Raw genomic sequence first — 19,994 nt, forward strand, 5'->3', positions numbered from 1 at the left:
GCCCCCTCCCCCCCCCTCCGCCCCCCCCCCCCCCCCCCCCCCCCCCCCCCCACCCCCCCCTCCACCCCCCCACCCCCCCCCCCCCCCCCCCCCCCCCCCCCCCCCCCCCCCCCCAATAATTTCAGAAATAAGACAAAGGAATTGTGAAAAATGTGAAAGAAAAGGCAAAAAGAGAAAACAAGGCCCCTTCAGAGGCGCCGAATGCCTCGGCGGCCAGAATTATGTTGGCTCTGGCGAACAGACGATCTCTGACTAGCACGTTTGCGTCGAGGTGTTTGTTCGGTCCGCTCCATCAGCTTCACCTGCTCTGTCTGCTCTCGCAGCCTGCAGGCTTTGACATCACGCCACCATCGAGTAATCACCTCATATGCCAACTCCATCCTGACTGTGGCGATAGCACACGCGCGCTTATTTCGTCGTTCTATAAATGAGCGCCATTCCCGTTGAATAACGATGGCGGAGAAGACATGCTTCAAAGGCAGAGGCCGGGGATTTTCAGTAGGCGGCGAATGTTCTATTTTTTTGGGAACTCTGACGGCATTCCCTCGAGTTTCACTCATATTCACTCGCTTCATTGGCTCTATTTGCGCTTCATTGGGCTTGGTTGTTATGCGTGTTCTGAGAGTGGCATTTTGCACAGCTGGACGGGCCATTTTGATCACCGTTGAATGATTTTCTGATTTGCTTTTTTTCTTGGTGATGGCGGAAAATCCAGGAGGGATATTTTCTTTGCCGCCACCTGTTCCAGGTTTATCAAAGGTTGTCGCCCCTGCCTGGAAAACCTTCAAGTTTTGCTGGAGCGGAGCTCTCCGAGTAGATCCTGTCAACGGCTTTTGTGGCTGGCGTCTAGTGTGTTGTGACTTGAAGGTTTTGATCCCAGCATCCCCTGAGATATGTGGAATTGTGTCTTTGGTTTGCCGCTTGGGTGAGCTGTAAAGATCCATGAAGACGGTGGGAGTGATAGAGTCATCAGACGGAATGTATATTGTATCCCACTGTCTCGAAGACTCGTGTCTCGACAGGCTGTGAGTTCGACCTTCGTTAAGAAAACCTGACCCGACATCGAGGCTTTCTAACAAGAAGTAAAGTTTCATACTGAGTTAAGAGTTGAGTCAATTCCTGTGAAAGTGAGGAGTGTGTCGGGATTGTTGTGCAGAGAAGCGGTCAGGTTAATCAAGGGATAGATTCCAACGCGGGGAAGATGCGGGGTGAGACTTGATGTTATCAACAAGTTTGAGCAACTGTACAGTGAGGTATGGAATCAATAACACAGATCGAGGATAGCCTGTCTCCAGGGCTGGAACAGTCAATTACTATGAGACCATGTTGACCTGTGGACGGGTTGTCCAGGGCAACACGTGGGGGTCAACACGTGACATCATCAAACCGAAGGATACTAGGAGTACGGATACGGAGTACACACTTCCCCTTGCTGTACGTTCTTACGAATGCAGATCGTTCAATTCGGATATGACTCTAGTCCGATATATGTACTTCTTATCACTTCGCCGAAGAGGATCTAATTTCATGGCGACGCCCAAATCAGCCTTGGTTGCATGATGTCAGACTGGGATATGGCTCCTCTACAACATAGGCCCTAACCAAGAACTGATGTTTTTGTTACGGCCTAGTGACACGCCATTAACCGGCCATGCGGGATATCCGGGAACCTGGCTTCGTCTCCTAAGTCCTGCATCCCTTTCGGGAGTTAGCGGTTTCCTGCAGGCGGGCCGATATAGTCTAGAGCGCCGTCATCGACCGAGTGATCTCCGATCATTCTTCCGAGGATACTGCCCATTGCGCCACTCTTCACGGTATGAAGGCATTGGGGTCAAGATCGACATTTAACTCGAGATCTAGATCGTCTATTGATGCATCTGTGAATGCCTAGATGGATGAATTTGAACATATCGGGATTCTGGTCACATGCATTGGTCTAATCTACTCCAATTTAGCAATGGACAAGGCCATTTTACAGCATAAACCACTTCTTCTCTTGTCCTGCGACCGCAAGTCCAACCTTCCCCTCATCAGCTAGTTTTGATAGAACCTGCGATATAAAAGGCCCCGCCATTGCCTCCATCTCGGGTCCGTAGAGACTTGCGATGATGTCCCGCGTCGTCAGCGATGCCCTTGTCTTTGTGTTGGCCCCGATAAAAGCCGATAAAACCTTTTTTTCTCGCATTTCCCAATGTCTGCTCCAGACTATGAGTTTGGCTGGCAGGTCGTCAATCACGGCACCATGCCCGGGGTATCCAACTGTTATCTCTTCATTGCGCACACCTTGGGTCATAACTTGCAAACTCTTCATATATGGTCCTAGATCTTCCACAACAACACTGCCTCCATGCCCAAGCACATTATCACCTGTGAACATTGCGCCGCTTTCCTCCAAGATAAAGCACATGTGGTCTTGACTGTGTCCGGGCGTGAACAAGGCTCGCAGTGTAGTTCCTTGCGCAGTAAAAGTCTGTCCATCGCGAATCGAATGTTGGCCCCGGTCCGGATGGGCCTTGTGGACCGCCGCGACCAGATGTGGATACTGAGCCAGTAGCGCCGGGAGACCACCGGTATGATCGGTATGCCAGTGGGTCAGCAGTACCTGGGAGATGCTCAACTGATGTTGGTCAAGATAGTTGACAAGAGTGGTGAGCCAGATCGGACATCCCTGTCGACATGACACTCGTGTTTAGTCTCCAGGTACTAAACTGGGAGGGTCAAAATCACTCACCTGTCCTGTATCTATCAAAATCCGTTTCTGGCCACTGCCGACTAGATACGTATTGGTTCCTTGTAGTTGCATGTTGCCTGGATTTCCGCCGAGTATTCGAACCACCTCTGTGCTGAGTTTTGCGACAGCTGGGAGATATGGCAGTCCAGCGTTTCGGGCAGATAGATATTCCTGCCACCCTGGCTGCGTCCATACTTTCGGAGGGGACATGTTTCTTGTTGATCGACTCTGGATGTCCAGGTAGATACCTAGGCTTTGCGATTTGAGTAAGTAGTGTTGGAATTGAAAGGTGGGGTCCATTCGTCATGCATGGCTGCCTGATATACCAGGTTTTTATCCCCAGGCTAGGACTACCCGAGTCTCTAAATATTCAAGCTGGATATGTATGTATGGCTTCAATGAAAATCTGACTTTTACGATCCGACAAGACTTTCTAGTCGATAATCATCACAGTACCGATCCATCGCCTCCACCTTCCATGTATCCCAGTTCAAGATGCTAAGTAAGACCTGACATATTGCAACTGGAAAATTGAAAATCAAATTTATTCGTATTGCGAGGGCGGGCAAAAGAGTCAGTTCGGCAAGTATGCGGATAGTCAGCCTCCTTGCTAGAGATTTGCAATTGCTAATATCTCTCGCGAGTTTGGTTCTACATATTACCGAGCAATTGCGCTTGAATTAGGAGGAGCATGATCGTCGTTCTAGAAGCATCAGGGATGGTGATCTATTCCCAAAATGGATATATACAGCTGGCGGATTATAATCGATGACTCATCATTGTGTGCATAACTCACTAGTTACATGTCTAGAAGGCTCGCTTGCATGCAGCATACGGCTCGACAGATGGACATCGTACGAACCTTGTTGGTCCATTGATCAGATTGGCTGGAAACTAGCCATATAAGTCCACATGTATATCGTACTTTTATGTAACCTCTAATCTCCTTTAAATTACCTCGACACCCTTACTTATAAAATCATCGTCGCCAGGAACAAGTAAGTGGGTCAAGTCTAAATTAGACTCTCGTGACCGGGAGACCTCCTTTCCCCGGATGTGCCTCAACGTGGCCCTAGGCATTTTCAACCTTTAACATTTACATTCTTTTGTGCTCGGTACTTTTCTCTTTGCCCGGCGCCTGTCGTTTTGCGACATGGATCTCTTGTGAGCGCCTGTCTTATCACCTGTTTTGTGTCACCACTCGCCCACCTCCTCCGCTGCCCTGCCACCGCGGCATGATCCCGCAACATGGAATCAATCGTGTATGAGAACTCGCCTTTGGCCGACTATTTGGAAGGTTCGCTACGTCCGTGACACGCGAGGAATATAGGTCCACTGACAGCCGTGCTAGGGGAGGGTGGAAACGAAGAAAGTTGGCCCGTGGAGGAGAATCAGAGCGACGATGATCATACCCGTTCCTCCGACTTCGCCCCTCGAGGGGCTTCCAAATTTCAGGATCGCGTTAGAAACAAGCTACCGAAGCCTCTCAATCTACGAGGCACACCGCAGGGGGAACTCATCGGGAAACTATATGGCTCTTGCTCAGTACGCGACCCTCCACGATTGAACAGGTTCATACTAACACTTCTTCTCGCTAGTCCGCCCTGAACGTCCGACTACCACGAAGCGATAATAAACGATTTTTGGAACAATTTGGCTACGTCATTGTCGCATCGCAACTGTTGAACGAACACAGCGCTCCTTCCTACACTTCTGCTGCAGATGTCTTATCTGCAAAACAACCTTCGGATCTTCCGTCGCTATCTACAACTTTTGGGGTTCAAGGCGCCATTGTCACAGCTGCCACATCATTTTCTATCGCTTGGTTGCTACATTGGAGCCGTTCGAGGACTGGGTCGGGATTCAGTCTCAAGAAAGTTGGAGTGCTATTGATACTTGTGCCCGCTGTCGGTGTCTTTTTCTATGCTTTCGCAAAACGGCAATGGTTGAAATATCTCCGGCACCAGGCTGTTGAGGCAGCTGGCGCTTTCATTGGAAACGCCCAGGGGTTTGATTCTGCTGCGTCGGCTTCTGTGGTTTTTATCCAGGAGGTTGAGCTTGTGTCAAGAGGCTATCGGATGTGAGAACGTGATTCTTTTTGTCCAAGATAAGAACAGGCTAACGAATTATCACAGAAGCACTCCTCTACCGCCCATCAGTCGGCTGGAAGATCTAGTACAAACGCGACGATGCTTGAGATTGCGCCGAGCGGTTTCCGAATGCTTCTACTCCATGCTCGAGCGATATATTCAATCCCAAAACACCTTACGCCCACTTACCGATGAGGGCGATCTTGCGAAGTATTACGACATTTATGACATTGGACTGGAAGAACTCGAAGCGGTTGAGGCGTCCCTGTCGCAGCGAACTAACGAAGACCAGTATTCATTGCGCTCTCTAAGGGATCTATTTGGAAAACTGTACAGTGTGAGAAAAAGCGTTCTGTGCTGCTTGCTAGCCCTTAGCGCCGATGGGGGTGGCTCCGATATTACACGGTGGAGTTCAGCTGTCGAGGAAATGCGTGAGCTAGCTGCGGCCACCGGCAACAGCATGCTGAAAATGACAGCAATCTTAAATGAGGAGGACCGTAAGTATTAATCTGTGTTGTATGACACGGACGCCAGCTAATATTCGCAGGTGATATCATTCCTCCATCTCCATTACCTTCCGCCTCACCAAGCAAGGATCACCTGCGTGCTCAATTTCGACGGCTCACCTCTTTGTCACAAGGGGTCCGTGCCTTGCATGCTAAAATGCACATTGCCAGCGAGGAGTCACATGCCAATCTAGAACGCGCAGATCCTGAGTTCGAAGCAACCCTCCTCTCACAATATGATTCGGTTGGAAATGATCTTAGGGCTCTTCTTCACGAATGGGAAACTGGTAAAGCCGCATTGGCAAACCAACACGATCGCCTTAGTGCCGGGGATCGCTCGCGACCGCCAAGTACTTTCTTACCCATGTCCCCTACACCCAGTCTGGGAGGATCCACGGCAGTTGAGGGCAGCCCAACGGATGCACTGAAAGCCTTAACTGGCGAGGCCCGGCCGGATCTGACCCAGACCTATGATGACGAGGAAATTTTCGAAGCTGTTGTATTACCGGCCTCGAGAAACAAAAGAATGTCTTTGTCAAGAGACGAGCGTCTTGCACGTGTACGAGAAGACCGTGCCAGACAGGCGATTGCCAGAGAAAAGGTAGATGCCAGTACTAACATGCTCAAGGAATTGGAAATGGTCATCAAGCAGCGACCAGGAAACAACTCTGCAAAACGAGTCACCAGCATCTAAGACATGCTTGATGCATTCCATATAACCTCTTTTTTTTTGTCCACGCCATCCAGCACAGATTTGACTTCGACCAGCGCTAGCAGCAGTGAAGTCACAAATTGATACCCACAACATGTACATATAGACGGGGCTCGGCGACAGCGGTGTTTATTCGAGGACTATTGCTTCTTGCTTCTTTCTTTTGTGCCATTATTATCTGTTTGACTGTCTTTAAGTGGTCTTGGATCGCGATCCTTTCGGCATTCATCTCCATTGAGTGTGGCGATCAACGTTAATTATTTGCTAATTTGTACATTACAGCTGGCTCTTTTACGAATGAATTATCCTTCCAATATCCTACCACTGTTCATTGTGATAAAAAACCCTAGATGTATATGAAGGAGGCCTTATTGCCTTATTGCCTGAGGTATCAAACTTAACCCGAAACGGACATATCGCCAAACGCGACCGCGTCTTCCCCACCCCCGAACGCGATCCTTATATTAGACCGCTGCCTCTTTCATCTTCGTTCAAATACATACCCAGTTCATTATTCTCGTCTCCCCACTACTCTCTTCACTAAGAAGCCACACTCTTTCCTCTTCTATTTCCCTACGACTCAGTTAAAAAAAAATCCCCACACAAAACGATCAAGAGTAAGTCGGCCAACTCTCAAATCGAAAAGATTGTTGTGTGCGAAGAACCGACCAACTAACCCACTCCCTAGTGTTGGAAGCACGATTGGAACAGGCAAGCCTTCTGAAGCGCGTATGTGATCTATACCACTCAACCAATTCAGCAATGAACAATTACTAACACTGTTGTGTATAGGTCGTCGACGCCATTAAGGATCTTGTCCAGGACTGCAACTTCGATTGCAATGACTCCGGAATCGCCCTCCAGGCCATGGACAACTCGCACGTTGCTCTAGTTTCCATGCTACTCCGTGCCGAGGGCTTCTCTCCCTACCGCTGCGATCGTAACATCGCCCTCGGTATCAACTTGCTCTCCCTGACCAAGGTCCTCCGCGCCGCCCAGAATGAAGACATCCTGACCCTCAAGGCTGAGGACTCGCCCGATTCCGTCAACTTGATGTTCGAGAGTCCAGACACAGACCGACTGACCGAGTATGACATCAAACTCATGGATATTGACCAGGAGCATCTGGCCATCCCTGAGACTGAGTACTCCGCCAGCGTGGAGATGCCTTCTGCTGAGTTCCAGCGCATCTGCAGAGATCTCAACGCGATGTCCGAGTCAGGTAAGTAAATTTTCCCCCGAGGCATACTCAAACCCGGTTTGCAGACACACAGATCCTCTCGTGCTAATTTCTTGCGTAGTCGTGATCGAGGCCAGCAAGGAGGGTGTCAAGTTCTCCTGCCAGGGTGATATCGGTAATGGATCCGTCACCATCCGCCAACACACCAACGTCGACAAGCCAGAGCAGAACGTCGTCATTAACCTCTCCGAACCCGTCGCCCTGACCTTCTCCCTCAAGTACCTCGTCAACTTCTGCAAGGCTTCCAACCTGTCTTCATCTGTCGTGCTGCACCTCTCTGATGAAGTGCCTCTGCTTGTGGAGTACGGTCTGGGAAGTGGCCACCTGCGATTCTACCTCGCTCCTAAGGTAAGTTCTTGATTGTTCCAAGGTCGACATCATGGAAACCGAGCTAATGTGGGGGTTTAACACAGATCGGCGACGAAGACTAAACGAATCATCCAGTGGTTCGAGGGGATATGGGCAATGTTAAAAATGAAGCTCGATGATAATGGAGAGAACTTGGAGGAAAATGTTCTTTCATACATCCCTGACGACAAGGGGTTTTACAAGATGTTCACGATAATTTACACATTCAGCGGTCGAGGTTTCGATCTCGCAAATTTTTCCAAACACGCATCTTTCACCTAGAATTTCAAAGATTTCTAACTTCGCTACAAGTACGGATTAAAAGATGATATCTTAGATATTTCACCGACCATTAGGCCAGCGGAAAGATGTATTTTATTGTGTCCATAATTCCGAAGAAAGCCCCGACAAACCCAAAGCCAAACCCAGCGACCGAAACCTAACGAGCCCGCAGGCAAAGGACCCTAAGGAACCTCGCAAGGATGGTCCACAACCCCACTAATCAGCAAGGTCGCCAAATTAAAACGCTTCTCAGACACCCCCAACAAAAAAAAGAGGAGGGGAAGCAAGAACTGACCTGAAAAAAAAAAGTGAAGCGCCATCCCCACCAGAATGATCGGAATCGAATGATACCATCCGCCCCTCCGAAGAGAAGACAGAACAAGGTATGCTGCGTATTGCACTAAAGTGTCATCACACACAATCTCCGCACCGACTCTCCCAAGGGCTTAGGGGCAAGCCCCATCCGCCCGATGTTTCTGATGTCAAGTGCAAGTGTGGGTAAGAAGTGATCTAGGATCACACCAGGCCCTCACGGGCAGGACCGGCGCCGACGCGCGAAAACGAACGACGGCGCGGGTCGGGGTTTGAAGATTCCTCCGAATTTCTCATTTGCAAGGGGTCTCGCGGCTCTGGGCAGGACCCAGTGCTGCGAGGACGGGCTGTGAAGCTCGCCGTGTGTAGCAAAGAAACGCAGCATTGGTGGGGATGGCGCTTGAGGAAGGGAAATTTGGCGTGGAGAACGGTTTGCGGGTTTTATATCGCTGTCACGTGGGATGAGTCATCTGTGCGCTTGTCCCGTTTGGGAAGGTATAGGGCATCCAGTGTTGTGAGTTGGGTTAGTTGCGCTACGAGGTTTGGATGGAGTGCTTCTTTTAACATCAAGTTGAATGCAATGATTCTAATTAGCTGATTCTCAGCAATTTGTGGCTAAGTCTAGAGTACACTCTCGGTTTAGGTCGAACGATCTGCTGCTTGTGCTAGATTTCCTCGAAAGCTCGAACGATATATGTCTTTCCTTGAACTTCTACTTTCTCCCCCGGTGTTCTCCAAGATCCCACCCCCTCTCCATCAAATCCGACCACCATCGAAGGCAAAGAGCCCGCAGCTTCGCCAACCAAATACTTCTCATTCCACCCGGATTCCCATTCTTCCCTTCTGGCACTAACATCAGCGCCAGACTTCTTCACAACCAGATCACCAGATGGAGTCTTCTGTCGCGAGTGAATCTGCGTCTGGCTTAGTGCCAAATACGTGCCCCAGATGCGACCGATAAAAGTCTTGCTAACAGTCACCTCTCCTTCTCCACTGCCGAGATCTCCATCATCCGACTCCAGCACCCACGAAATACCTTTATTAGGTCCTTCTGGGCCCTCTCTGAACGGCAACTCCCGCCATACCTCCTCATATTCCTTGTCGGGTGCGCCAGGAAGATCATGACGAGGCATAGACCCGACCTCGAGATCATCACCGTTCGGCAAGGGGAAAAAGCTCCCACAATCAGCAATTTCAAACGCATTGTGAGAGTCAAGCTCATGGGAGAAAGTCACCCGCACTATTGAGTTGGTTAAAAAGTAGTTCATATTCGTTTCGCTGAATGCAATGGCATCCTTTGGATAAGGGACTTACACGGCTCCTGACCCTCCACGATCCTCTGCCCAGCAATCGCCCAGTCTATTTTGCCTGTTGCCGTTTCGATCCGCAGATCAACGTACCAGTCCTTCACGGACATCACAATTGTATCGGTTGTTTCCTCGGCCGGTGTTGTGAGCCATCGGAACGAGATTCGCTTGGAGAAGCGACAGGTGGACTGGTTAGGTTTGTTGACCATATTGTTGGCTTTCGCTGGATGTTGGATTGTTATGGTAGGAATTGCCTGTTTCTGTGGCTATATTAGATGGTAGGCGGGAGCTCTGCTAAACGAGATGTCTAGATAGGTATGTGACAAGAGCCAGATTGGGAAGGTTGAAGAGAATGCCCAGCCATTTGGTTATCTTCCCCTCACACCCCGCATTCCCCTCCAGGGACATTCTCCTCACGGACATTGCCGTTAATTATGATCGGTTATCAAATTGGAAGATTGGGAAATTGATATCAAAATTTGATGGTTTTACATTGAATTCTGGGTCCATGGCAATCTTTCAATACACAAAAACTGGGTCTCATGTCACTCTATAGCTGTAAAGACCAGCTTGCAGCTCTGCCCCTTGGGCCTCGAAGAGATGATCTGATCATCCAGCTTCATAGAAGCAGTCATATCCGAGGCCACCGTCGTCCGATAACGAGAATACACTTCCCGAAGCAGTGTCTTCATCTCAACAAGCGCAAGACTAACCAGTATCAGCCATCAGCACCAGCCAACCAGGGCACAAGGAAGACAACTCACTTTTTCCCCGTACACCCTCTCCCACCTGTAGCAAACGAAAAGAATAGCCTATTCCTCTCAGCAGCCCCCTCTTCAACAAGCCACCGATCAGGATTGAAACGATCAGGCTCAGGGAAGACACTCTCATTCGTCCGATGCACCGAATAAGGCTGGCAACTAACGATAGTATGCTCTGGAACGAAGAACCCGTCGATCTCCCTTCCACCAGCAGGTACATAGCGAGGCAGTGACATCGGAATAGGCGGCGCACACCGCAGCGCCTCTTTAATGACAGCATCGAGATACACATAGCTATCCAAGGGTGCATTGACAGGCGCAGCGGTAAGCTCTTTGTAAAGGTTGTGTTGGAAATAGAGATTGTGAGGTTGTGAGAGCTCCCACATTAAGAAACACAGGCCATCCCCCGTTGTGTCGATGCCGGCCGCCATGTGGTCTTTGCATTCTGCGGCGGCTTGCATTAGTTCCAGGTTAGATTCTTTGCGCTTGAGTTTTTCCATTAAGGAGTAGTCGTCGAGCTCGATTTGGGCGGCCATGTCTATGACATATTGGTTTGCTTTTGGGGCGCTGCGGGCATGGAGGAACTTTGGGAAATAAGGTGATAATAAAGGGAGATAGTACTCTAGGAGGTTTTCTGTTTGCCGTTTTAGTATTTATCACCAGAACATGGAAATCGGGCAGTGCATACTTTGGAGACTTTGATGATAGGTCAGTTCGTGCATGATCTCGAAGTCTTCGGCTACATTGAGAGATCTCAGGCCGCCGGGGCTGAACATGAAATGCGTAACGCAGTCCAGGGCATAGCAGTGAAGCAAAGACTGGAAGGGTTAGCATTTCTCATGTTGGATGCTTTAATATAATGACAACCCACGTAAACATCCACACTCTTTTGGCCACCCTCGACACACTTAGATACAAACGTCATGGCCCGTTCGTGGATAAGAGCCATGGGTTTTTCTTTCATGATATTGGTCATGGCGTATCTATCGGCAAAGATGCGTTTTCTTTTGCTGTGCTGGTGTATATTAGCACTCGAATGTTTTATTTCTATTAGAAATATGTACCTCGTCCTTCAATAAAGTAGAAAACATTGTCCTAAGTCTTTGTATTAGTGGCTGCCAGCTATTTCTCCGGTGCAAAGGCTTACTTGATCTTGAACTGCCTGAAAAGATCATAGTACTCGGTCTTGTCATACCCACTCCCCCCCGAAGCATAGATCTCTTTAATCGCATCCAGGCTGGTAAACGATAGTTCATTGGGACTCAGCCGGACGACAGGACCATAGATCTTGTGCAAGCGGTGAATTGACTCTCGTCGATTGGCAGTGAACTCCTGATACTTAAGCCACAAACTTGTAAATCGAGTATACCACGGACCCGGAATTGTAGACAGGGGCGAGAAGAATCCGCGTATGACTATATACCCACAAAGGATGATAGCCCCGGCCCACAGAGACAGCATGTTGTCGTATCAGAGAGCTCCTGGGTGATGAAAAGTTTCTCTTGAAGAAGGCCGAATGTGCAATCCTACGCTTATTTATACCATAGATCTGATTGAAGCATCAATAATTCCCATTAGATAATAGACATAACTTTGGAGATTTGATAGTCTTTGCTTCAACAGTTAGGATTTGCCGATATCATCGTTATCGGAGTGCGGGGAAATGCGAACAGACTTGGGTTTGGGTTGCGATAAGATTTCAGACTTTAAACCAAAAAGGGAAATCTGAGGAGATGGTAGGATTTGAAAAAAAGAAAGGTTATTCCCAATGAATGTCACTTGATAGTTATATTGTAGCTAAACAGCCTTGTCCCGATCTTGACTGGGATTCATCTCTAGAACGTATGGCAGGGGAGATAAACTGTTTATACGGCAGACGGGGGAAGATGAATGCAAAAGATTATGCCGTAGCCGATCACTTAAGACATTGGATATCTCTAATTGCATTCAAAGATTCACTGGACAGCCCATATGTCACCAAGCAACCTCTCAAACACAAGTTTATGGCTGCAGCCGAAGCCAAGATCAAATTCACAAAACAGTTTGAACCAATTTCATGCTGATGGTTGAAAGCTACATATACAATGATATTATTATATGGAGTAGTAATCAATCAACGGTGCATTAAGTTACAATAATAGCCTAGTGATGGGGGTAAGGGTGAACTATGACATCACATAGATTCCCTTTACTTGAATACCATAAATAGAACTAGACTTGTGCCAGTGCCTCGTTGACTATCAACAACAACATAGTCGAGAGCTGGATCTTCTATAGTGGAGAGCTTCCTAAATTTGGTGTCGCAGTATTGAGAGAGCTAGTATCGATTTTATCATTCATTACAAACGGGCTGCAGTCCTAAAAAGACACCACCAGGTTAACGAGTTGGATATGCTCGATCATGAGCATATAATCTTTGAAATATGAGACCTCAAAAGTAAAAGGTCAAGACCTGCATTCCATTTCATTGTTGGGCTTGTCTTTGCCGAGATACCCTGCTCCGGCGGCCTTTCCGTTGATCGGATCCGACGCTAGATGACCGATCCAATGTCTCACTTCTAAGGGTTCTTAGTGGGCTGAATGGGGGTTTTCTAGATGTTGCCGATACTCCACCAGGTTAGAAACACGTCCATGGATTTTGTCAGGCAATTCTGGAGATGTATTGGAGAAGACTATGGTTATCGGGGTGGATTCGCATAAATGCTTCGATTGGCGATGTGTTGGCGTTGATCAACACATGGTTTATGTATCGTACTCTACACAAATTCCTTGGTCTGAATCTGGGTATTTCGAACAATGATGGAGCCTTTAGCCGGCTGTACCTAATCGGAAGAAAGTGGACCTTCTCGACGTAAGGAATCATTCGCACATCATGGCCGATCCCGGTGCATAGTGCTTTAGAGATCCTGCGAAAGCACCTAGGTTCCGAAGTTCTAGGCCGCGGAGAGTGAAAGTGAGGACCAAAATAGAGCCATGGAAATGAAAGTAAGATCAAACAGGGATGATGTAATTATATTTCAGTACCGAGGTACAGCTGTACACACGCACCCGCATGAACCAAGGATGACTTGGTCAGGGGCCATGGTTCAGACAATCTTTAAACTGCCTCAGCCACTTTTGTATCAGCCACATTAGTGAGATCGTATTCCAGCTCTCATATGTTATTACAACATACAGCATGCTTCACAGCCTTACCTCCACATTATTTTCTGCGGATAGGACTCATTGTGGCTTAGACTAACTAATTGACAGGCCGGTGTCACAGGTTAAATTGGCCTGAGATCAGGGTCTTACCCGTGGACTCCAGCCCTGGGCTACTAGCACGATTAAGTAAGCCAAATAGAACACCTGCCTAGTGGGCCCGGCGGGCATCCGCCCGGGCGTCGTCGATAGCCTAAGGCGTTGAAACAGTCGAATAAAGGATTCTCTCTTTACCAATTAGACGACCCAACTAGAAGAGTACAATATATGTAAGACACACAAAAGCAAAAGAAGAAAAAAAAAACAAAAGAGAATCCTACCAAGTACGGAGTAAAATAAAAAAAGTCTGGACTCGACTAAGTTTGGTACCTGTCGCATGTCGATGGGGCTACTCCACTGCCGATTCAGGAGAAAAAAGGCGTTGGAATGCAGAAATAGTGTGGTGGCTTTGTCCGGGTTGGAGAAACAGCTTTTCAGGGACTCTACGGTGCATCTAGAATGTTTGTAGTAAGCAGAGTCCCGACTTGTGGTTATTCCGTACATAGTGTACTTCGTACACTCCGTAGGAGCCTGCATACTGCGTATGTGTGACCCGCCCCATGGTATGTGGACAACTTTGGTTGAACCCCAGATGTGCCCCTACTTTCTCTCCCGTCTCGAATCCGGCCTTTTTTCCTTCTTCACCTTTTCTTTTTTGTCACTCGTTCGATATTTCCTCCCTTTTTATTTCAAGGGTTGAATCAGCTGTACGGTCGCTGCCACAACGCATTCCCTCGATTCCCCGCCTCACAATTCGGAACTCTGCGGGATAAAAAAAAAACACAAACTACAACATACGGAATAATACCTAGAGAAATCACCGTCTATCTTTAATTCGACTCAACTGGTTTGAGCTGTCTGCCTGACAGTCGGATGCCCCTGTCGAGGCTTTCCTGCGTCTAATCACACGTCTCCTGACGAATCCTGGCTTGGGCCAACCAAATTGCCAAGCCACAGAAGCACACGAGCCTCCGTTGTGTTTTAATTTGCCCTTCCCCCCCGTGTCGGGCCTATTTCCCACCGGTCTTATAAAGCGAACGCCACCATCAGGTGGTTACACCGTCGCCGTGTCTTTCACTAACCATCCCGCCGACCTGAGCTCCACGACGGAGCCTCTCGGCAAGATTCCTTCACACGGGTCGCGCGCCTCTCTCCTGGGGGGGTCTTTTGATCCTGCCTTTCGACGAGGTCAGGGAGGGTTCCGCGCACGAGAGGGATACTCTAATGTCACTCCTGTGACCCATAGCCCCAGGATGTATCTCCCAAATACATATTGGACATGGTCCTTTGCGATCGTCACATTCGTCCAAACAATCGTGACACTCAGCCTTGAAAGGTATGAAACTCCACCGATGCGAACATGGGAAATCAACATTAACGTCGCCATTCTTTCTAGTTACATCTTCGCGAATTTTCAATTGCAAGAACTCCCAAACAACAGCCCCGCCTCGAAAACCATCCCTACTTTCCTCGCCCTCTATGGCTTCGGTTTCCTCTACGAACTTGTGCTGGTATACGATGCTCTGCGGATGAAGAATACAATTCAGGTCATCGGACTGTGTATCTGCAATGTTGGTCTCCTGATTTACGGCGCTGTTCAAGTGAAGCAAATTCGAGAGGCCGTCTCCACCTTGGCCTTGATGAATATGATCAGTCCGGTTGTCTGGGCCCAGTCGGAGCCGTTCCTGATCATCATTCCGTGCATCGTGGCATTAGGGACATTACTGATCACTTTCGTCGCTTATAAGCTGTACGACGAGTTTGCATGGACAATCTACAAGCATATCAGTGCTGATCTGCAAATGAAGCGTCGCTATCTCACCTACCAGGTTTGTGTTCCATTCGACTTCCCCATCAGCAACACAGCTAACCGGTCACTAATCAGATCTATATCGCTCTCTTGAAATTCGATTTCTTCTTCTTCCTGGGCTTTACTGTCCAGTTCCTCGTCTTGGTCTCCTCGACTAGCATGGACGTTGAATTTGCGCTTACGGTGGCTGCCATCCCCGTGACCATTATCATTCTGGTCTGTGGCGCCTGGTTTGTGCGACGAGAAACCATGACTGGCATGATCATCATCATTGTAAGTCGAATACCAGCAACGTTGATTCACCTTCTAACAGTCTTATCCAGCTCCTCTTATTCGCCGCGATGGGGTATTTCTGCTTCAAGCTATTCCGAATGTACTCCCCGCAGACTTACTTCAAATACCTGCCCGCTCGACCATCGATGACCTTCTTCGCCGTCATCACCTTATTTTTGATTGTGATCACTATCGTCAACGCCTGCATGTGCGTCCACAACTTCAACCGCGGTTTGAAGCCCCACATCAACAAGAAGAAGAACAAGGAAGCAGAAAAGACAACCGAGCTCTCTTCGAATCTTACCCAAATACCATCACGGATGATGATCGACTGATCACCCGGTTCGCAAAAGGGTGCTCTATAAGTAATTTTCTGGGGCGTTGAATTTTGGAGCGTCCTGTCTTTTTTTAATCTGCGAACTTCGTGTCCGTGTGGACACCTTGAATTTAGCCTGATCTCTTTGTGCATTTTTCTTTCTTTTTCCTGGGCTTTCGGCTCAGCATGATACCTCATTTCCGTCGAATCTGCTCTGTCCACCATCTCCCATTCTTCCTGACTCTGAGCTGTCAAAAATTTCCTGTCATTCTATTTTCCTTGGTTCCCTTTACATGTTCATATCCATACCCCATACCCCATACCCCTGCACGAGTGCACCGACGGCGTTATCTGAATGATTTGATTCCCGGAGGTGTCCTCCATGTCTTACGACAGCCATCGATGCTTTTTCCGATGAATGTGAATTAGTCTTTCTCATTAGTTCAATGGACTTAAAGCACGTGAATGGTATTTTAGTAGCTATATCGATAGAATTGAACTTTCTACCTCCGTGTCATACATACTTTGTACATAACATAGACTGAGGTCAGTTGTTCACTCGTTAAAGAAGGTGCTAGTTACCCCGTACATATTGTAGCAATATGCGCCGAGTTATTCTGATTGGTGGATATTTTTGTACTGTAAATACTGGTAATTATCACCTAATTCGCTTCCAACTGCCGGGGTTGACATGTCAAATACGGTATTACCCCGAAAACCGCGATCGTGGCCTCAACTCCGCAAACCTCCTTTCAGACCATCTCAGGCTCCTCCTTCCCTTTCTTCTTGAACTGCATTTCCATCTCTCTTTTAATCTCTTTTTCTTTTCCTTTACACTCTTCTACACGCAATTAATCACAATGGTAAGTTCATCTCCCCGGACCCGAACCCCATCAACCACCCATCCGACGATCAAGCCAGCTTGCCCCATCCACCGCCAACCCATTGCGAGCCCTCTTGCGAATTTCTCAATCCCACAATTAACATAATGCACCACTAGGCCTCCCCCCGCCCAGCGTCTCCCCTCACCTCAGGCGCCGAGTCCGGCCCTGACTCAAAGTCAGGTGCCGCCGCAGCCACTGGCAACTCCGTCGGCCGTCCTTCCTCTCCCTCTACTCCCGGCGGTCCTCGTGCTGCCATGCGCCGCCGTGCCACCGCTGACCATAAGGAGACCCTGCGCAATGCCCGTCCCAGCTCCACTCGCTCTGCTGGCGCCGGTGGCTCGTCCGGCACCATGCTCAAGTTGTACACCGACGAGAGCCCCGGTCTGCGCGTTGACCCCGTTGTTGTCCTGGTTCTGAGTCTAGGATTCATTTTCTCGGTTGTTGGTCTGCACGGTAAGGAATCACCACTGATGATGTGAATGTTTGGGGTCATTGTTTGATTGGTTGCTGATCGTTTTCTTCTCTCTAGTCATCGCCAAGATCACCCGCAAGTTCTCCGCTTAAGCACTTGATCAGCCTCAATTGCGCAGTTGACATCCCGTTGGATTTTCGCGTACGGTCTATCTATCTATCTCGGGCGTTGACTGCGCGCTCCCCGACCTCGAATCCTCCTCATCTTACCGCCTCATTTCCCGACTCCTATACCCCGTGACCCTTGGGCCATTTCTCGTTGTGGCGCTGGAACCAAATCAACCCTTCCGAAACAACTGGCGTGATTCCGTTTTGTTTTCATTTTGATGTGTATGTGGTGTTTTCATTTGCGTTGAAAAAGAGAGTTACTCAACGACCTATCTGCTGTATAGGTCATTCTAGATAGAACCGGCCTGTTCGTGTCTCCGTCTTGACTTTCTATTTTACGGCCATTGGCTCGTTTCCTAGCGATATCAAGCGCTGGAATATGCCGTGGATGTGCTAGTTCGGACCGAAACATGGTGGTATTTGTTCTATCCGGACGCTTGTCTGTACAATATAAAGAATTGATTGAATCTGTTCCTAGAATTAGACCTGATTTTCTAGTGGCTGAACATGCATATAAACCACCAACTCTTGCTTCACGTCATTCCGGTGTCACAAAAATTGCAGAACCCGCAAACCCGTCATTTTGGAACTCGTCTAGAGCTTCTAGTTGTTTTCTGTAGACCCAAATGCCTTCGTTTCATACCAAGGGATCCCAATAAGCTTCTCTCGACCGATCAATTGCTTCATTGCTATTGACTGTGTAGTTGATAATGCACTTGACAATTCGTTCATCCAGATCATCCAGATAGCGACGCCGACAAACAGCTTCGCAGACTTTGCAATGTTTAGCATAACGTGCATATGACTTGGAATTGGAGGTATCACACGCACCGGACATCGCATAGTATAGAACTATTATGGGATTTCAAACACCTCCCAGGATCAGGCCAACATCCCCTATAAACCTATTGGTAATCATGCATAATCCTAGGAGAGCTGCTCTATAGAATGAAGAAAGGCAGCGGCCTTAGGGGACATGGTGAAACCATCAGCAGCTTACTGCACCAGAGGCAACTCCTCGCCACAATTCGATTCGTTTTCAGTGGAGCCACATCGAAGTTGGTCTCTGAACGCCGGGATTGACCCGTTCCACCTCAGGTTTTACATCTGCTTAACTTGATGACAATGAAAGGGTAGCGACATGAATGTAAGGACAAAAGTCATGAATATATATAGCTGAGCGGAGGCAAGGACGAACTTTTATTCTGGGGAACATTAGGGTTTTATAGGAATGGCTAACAAAGGAATGCGAACGGACCAGGCAATCATGGAGCCTATAATCTATGGATTTCAATAACCTGGACTGCAGTCATTGTACAACCCTCTCCATCGCCTTTCTATCACTATACCCCCTTCCCCTTCAATATGGCGTCCATCCATCTAGGATATAGCAGCGGGTTGTAGTTGGACTATAGCTCTCGGGAAAAAAGGTCAAGAGGAACCTCAAAATCCATAGTGTCTGCAAGAATCGGAGCTCTAGACCATGCCACAATCACCCAAAGCCAGTTCCCAGACGATTTAGATTTGTTTAAGAGTTGATAACAACCTTATCTCTTAGGGGTCAATGCATATCAGGTGGGGTACCTTGGGGTCTCGAATTAAGCTACGATTGAATATGGTCACCTTGTACTCTTTTTCGCTGGTCAAAGATTAGATATAGGTTGTACTATAGAGCAGATATGTATATATCCTCCCTTTACACCTGATTTCATCGAATACAAATTGTATTCCTGATGGCACCATAGTTATATACTTTGTACCAGGTCCTGAAGCTCGTGAAACAGAAAAAAGATATGTATATCTTCAAACTTCAAACTTCAAGATTCAACGATTAGATAAATAAACAAGCATTTAACAGGTCTTTGACTTGGTGGCACAATCTAGGCAGGACTTGAGGATAAGCAGTCTATACCCCCGAAGTCGGGAGTATGATATACTATGATGAATATGATAACGGACTTGATTCACGCTTCAAGAAAAGTTTGATTGAGAGCAACTAATCGAGGCAATATAATGTTGACAGAATTTAAAGTGAACGTGGGGGAGATAGTGGATCATATACGGAGTAATAAAGTAATAAGAATGAGTAACCTTGGAACCTTTCACTGCCAAGCATCCTTGGAGCCCCGGGATACCCCGATATCCCCTAAACATCTGCGATCCGTTTACATCGGCAGTTGGCACTGGTAAATGTCAAACGTCGCGTCGAACAGCGCGAGTTTGCCGACTCGTAAACTCTTATCTTACATGTTCTCCAGCCAATCACAGCCACCCAGCCATATGTACCCTTGACGGTAACTGATAACAGTCAGCGCCAACCAATGACCGACGACATGTATACCCTGGTCAAAACCTTCATGCTTCACATCAGAGTGACTCTTTGAAATCCCCGCGCGAGTGCTCCATTGTGATGTTGATCCCCTAACTCTAGTGGCGTACTTAGACGGTCCATATCCCTACTATGCGCGCCATGGTATTACGAGAGCATGTTGTCCTTATCTGGCAATCAGAATGGAGCATCCCTATCTAAGCTTAGGGTCAGGGATCGTCATGCTATACTCCCGTACCCCAGTGCGAATTCGGAGCTGGGGGTCCATACCATG

The 19,994-nt window shown here is 48.1% G+C and overlaps 7 protein-coding genes across 7 annotated transcripts; 3 read left to right on the forward strand and 4 right to left on the reverse strand.

The window, feature by feature from the left end:
* Positions 1–188: 188 nt before the first annotated feature.
* Positions 189–1,094, reverse strand: sha1 (putative calmodulin-binding protein Sha1; the record flags this gene model as incomplete). The annotated part of the gene is made up of 1 exon (XM_039074010.1): positions 189–1,094. The coding sequence occupies one exon, from the start codon at positions 1,092–1,094 to the stop codon at positions 189–191; it is 906 nt and encodes a 301-aa protein (XP_038927649.1).
* Positions 1,095–1,972: 878 nt separating this feature from the next.
* nscB (metallo-beta-lactamase type thioesterase nscB) lies at positions 1,973–2,941 on the reverse strand (the record flags this gene model as incomplete). The annotated part of the gene is made up of 2 exons (XM_039074011.1): positions 1,973–2,668; positions 2,732–2,941. 2 exons carry the CDS (start codon positions 2,939–2,941, stop codon positions 1,973–1,975), a joined length of 906 nt encoding a protein of 301 aa, XP_038927650.1.
* Positions 2,942–3,979: 1,038 nt separating this feature from the next.
* On the forward strand, positions 3,980–7,710 carry LCP9604111_6125 (uncharacterized protein; the record flags this gene model as incomplete). The annotated part of the gene is made up of 10 exons (XM_039074012.1): positions 3,980–4,028; positions 4,083–4,276; positions 4,330–4,811; positions 4,867–5,318; positions 5,369–5,614; positions 6,585–6,656; positions 6,728–6,768; positions 6,832–7,261; positions 7,341–7,627; positions 7,693–7,710. The coding sequence occupies 10 exons, from the start codon at positions 3,980–3,982 to the stop codon at positions 7,708–7,710; spliced, it is 2,271 nt and encodes a 756-aa protein (XP_038927651.1).
* Positions 7,711–8,886: 1,176 nt separating this feature from the next.
* On the reverse strand, positions 8,887–9,737 carry LCP9604111_6126 (uncharacterized protein; the record flags this gene model as incomplete). Its single annotated transcript, XM_039074013.1, has 2 exons — positions 8,887–9,461; positions 9,536–9,737. 2 exons carry the CDS (start codon positions 9,735–9,737, stop codon positions 8,887–8,889), a joined length of 777 nt encoding a protein of 258 aa, XP_038927652.1.
* A 336-nt stretch (positions 9,738–10,073) lies between these two features.
* LCP9604111_6127 (cytochrome P450) lies at positions 10,074–11,750 on the reverse strand (the record flags this gene model as incomplete). The annotated part of the gene is made up of 6 exons (XM_039074014.1): positions 10,074–10,236; positions 10,293–10,923; positions 10,978–11,107; positions 11,161–11,304; positions 11,354–11,384; positions 11,437–11,750. 6 exons carry the CDS (start codon positions 11,748–11,750, stop codon positions 10,074–10,076), a joined length of 1,413 nt encoding a protein of 470 aa, XP_038927653.1.
* A 3,032-nt stretch (positions 11,751–14,782) lies between these two features.
* LCP9604111_6128 (uncharacterized protein) lies at positions 14,783–15,947 on the forward strand (the record flags this gene model as incomplete). The annotated part of the gene is made up of 4 exons (XM_039074015.1): positions 14,783–14,865; positions 14,926–15,358; positions 15,415–15,612; positions 15,663–15,947. The coding sequence occupies 4 exons, from the start codon at positions 14,783–14,785 to the stop codon at positions 15,945–15,947; spliced, it is 999 nt and encodes a 332-aa protein (XP_038927654.1).
* Positions 15,948–16,788: 841 nt separating this feature from the next.
* Positions 16,789–17,376, forward strand: LCP9604111_6129 (SEC61-beta family protein; the record flags this gene model as incomplete). Its single annotated transcript, XM_039074016.1, has 3 exons — positions 16,789–16,791; positions 16,929–17,265; positions 17,342–17,376. The coding sequence occupies 3 exons, from the start codon at positions 16,789–16,791 to the stop codon at positions 17,374–17,376; spliced, it is 375 nt and encodes a 124-aa protein (XP_038927655.1).
* Positions 17,377–19,994: the final 2,618 nt, after the last annotated feature.

Source organism: Penicillium roqueforti (assembly GCF_015533775.1).
Source record: "Penicillium roqueforti strain LCP96 04111 chromosome Unknown scaffold_16, whole genome shotgun sequence".
Taxonomy (NCBI): domain Eukaryota; kingdom Fungi; phylum Ascomycota; class Eurotiomycetes; order Eurotiales; family Aspergillaceae; genus Penicillium; species Penicillium roqueforti.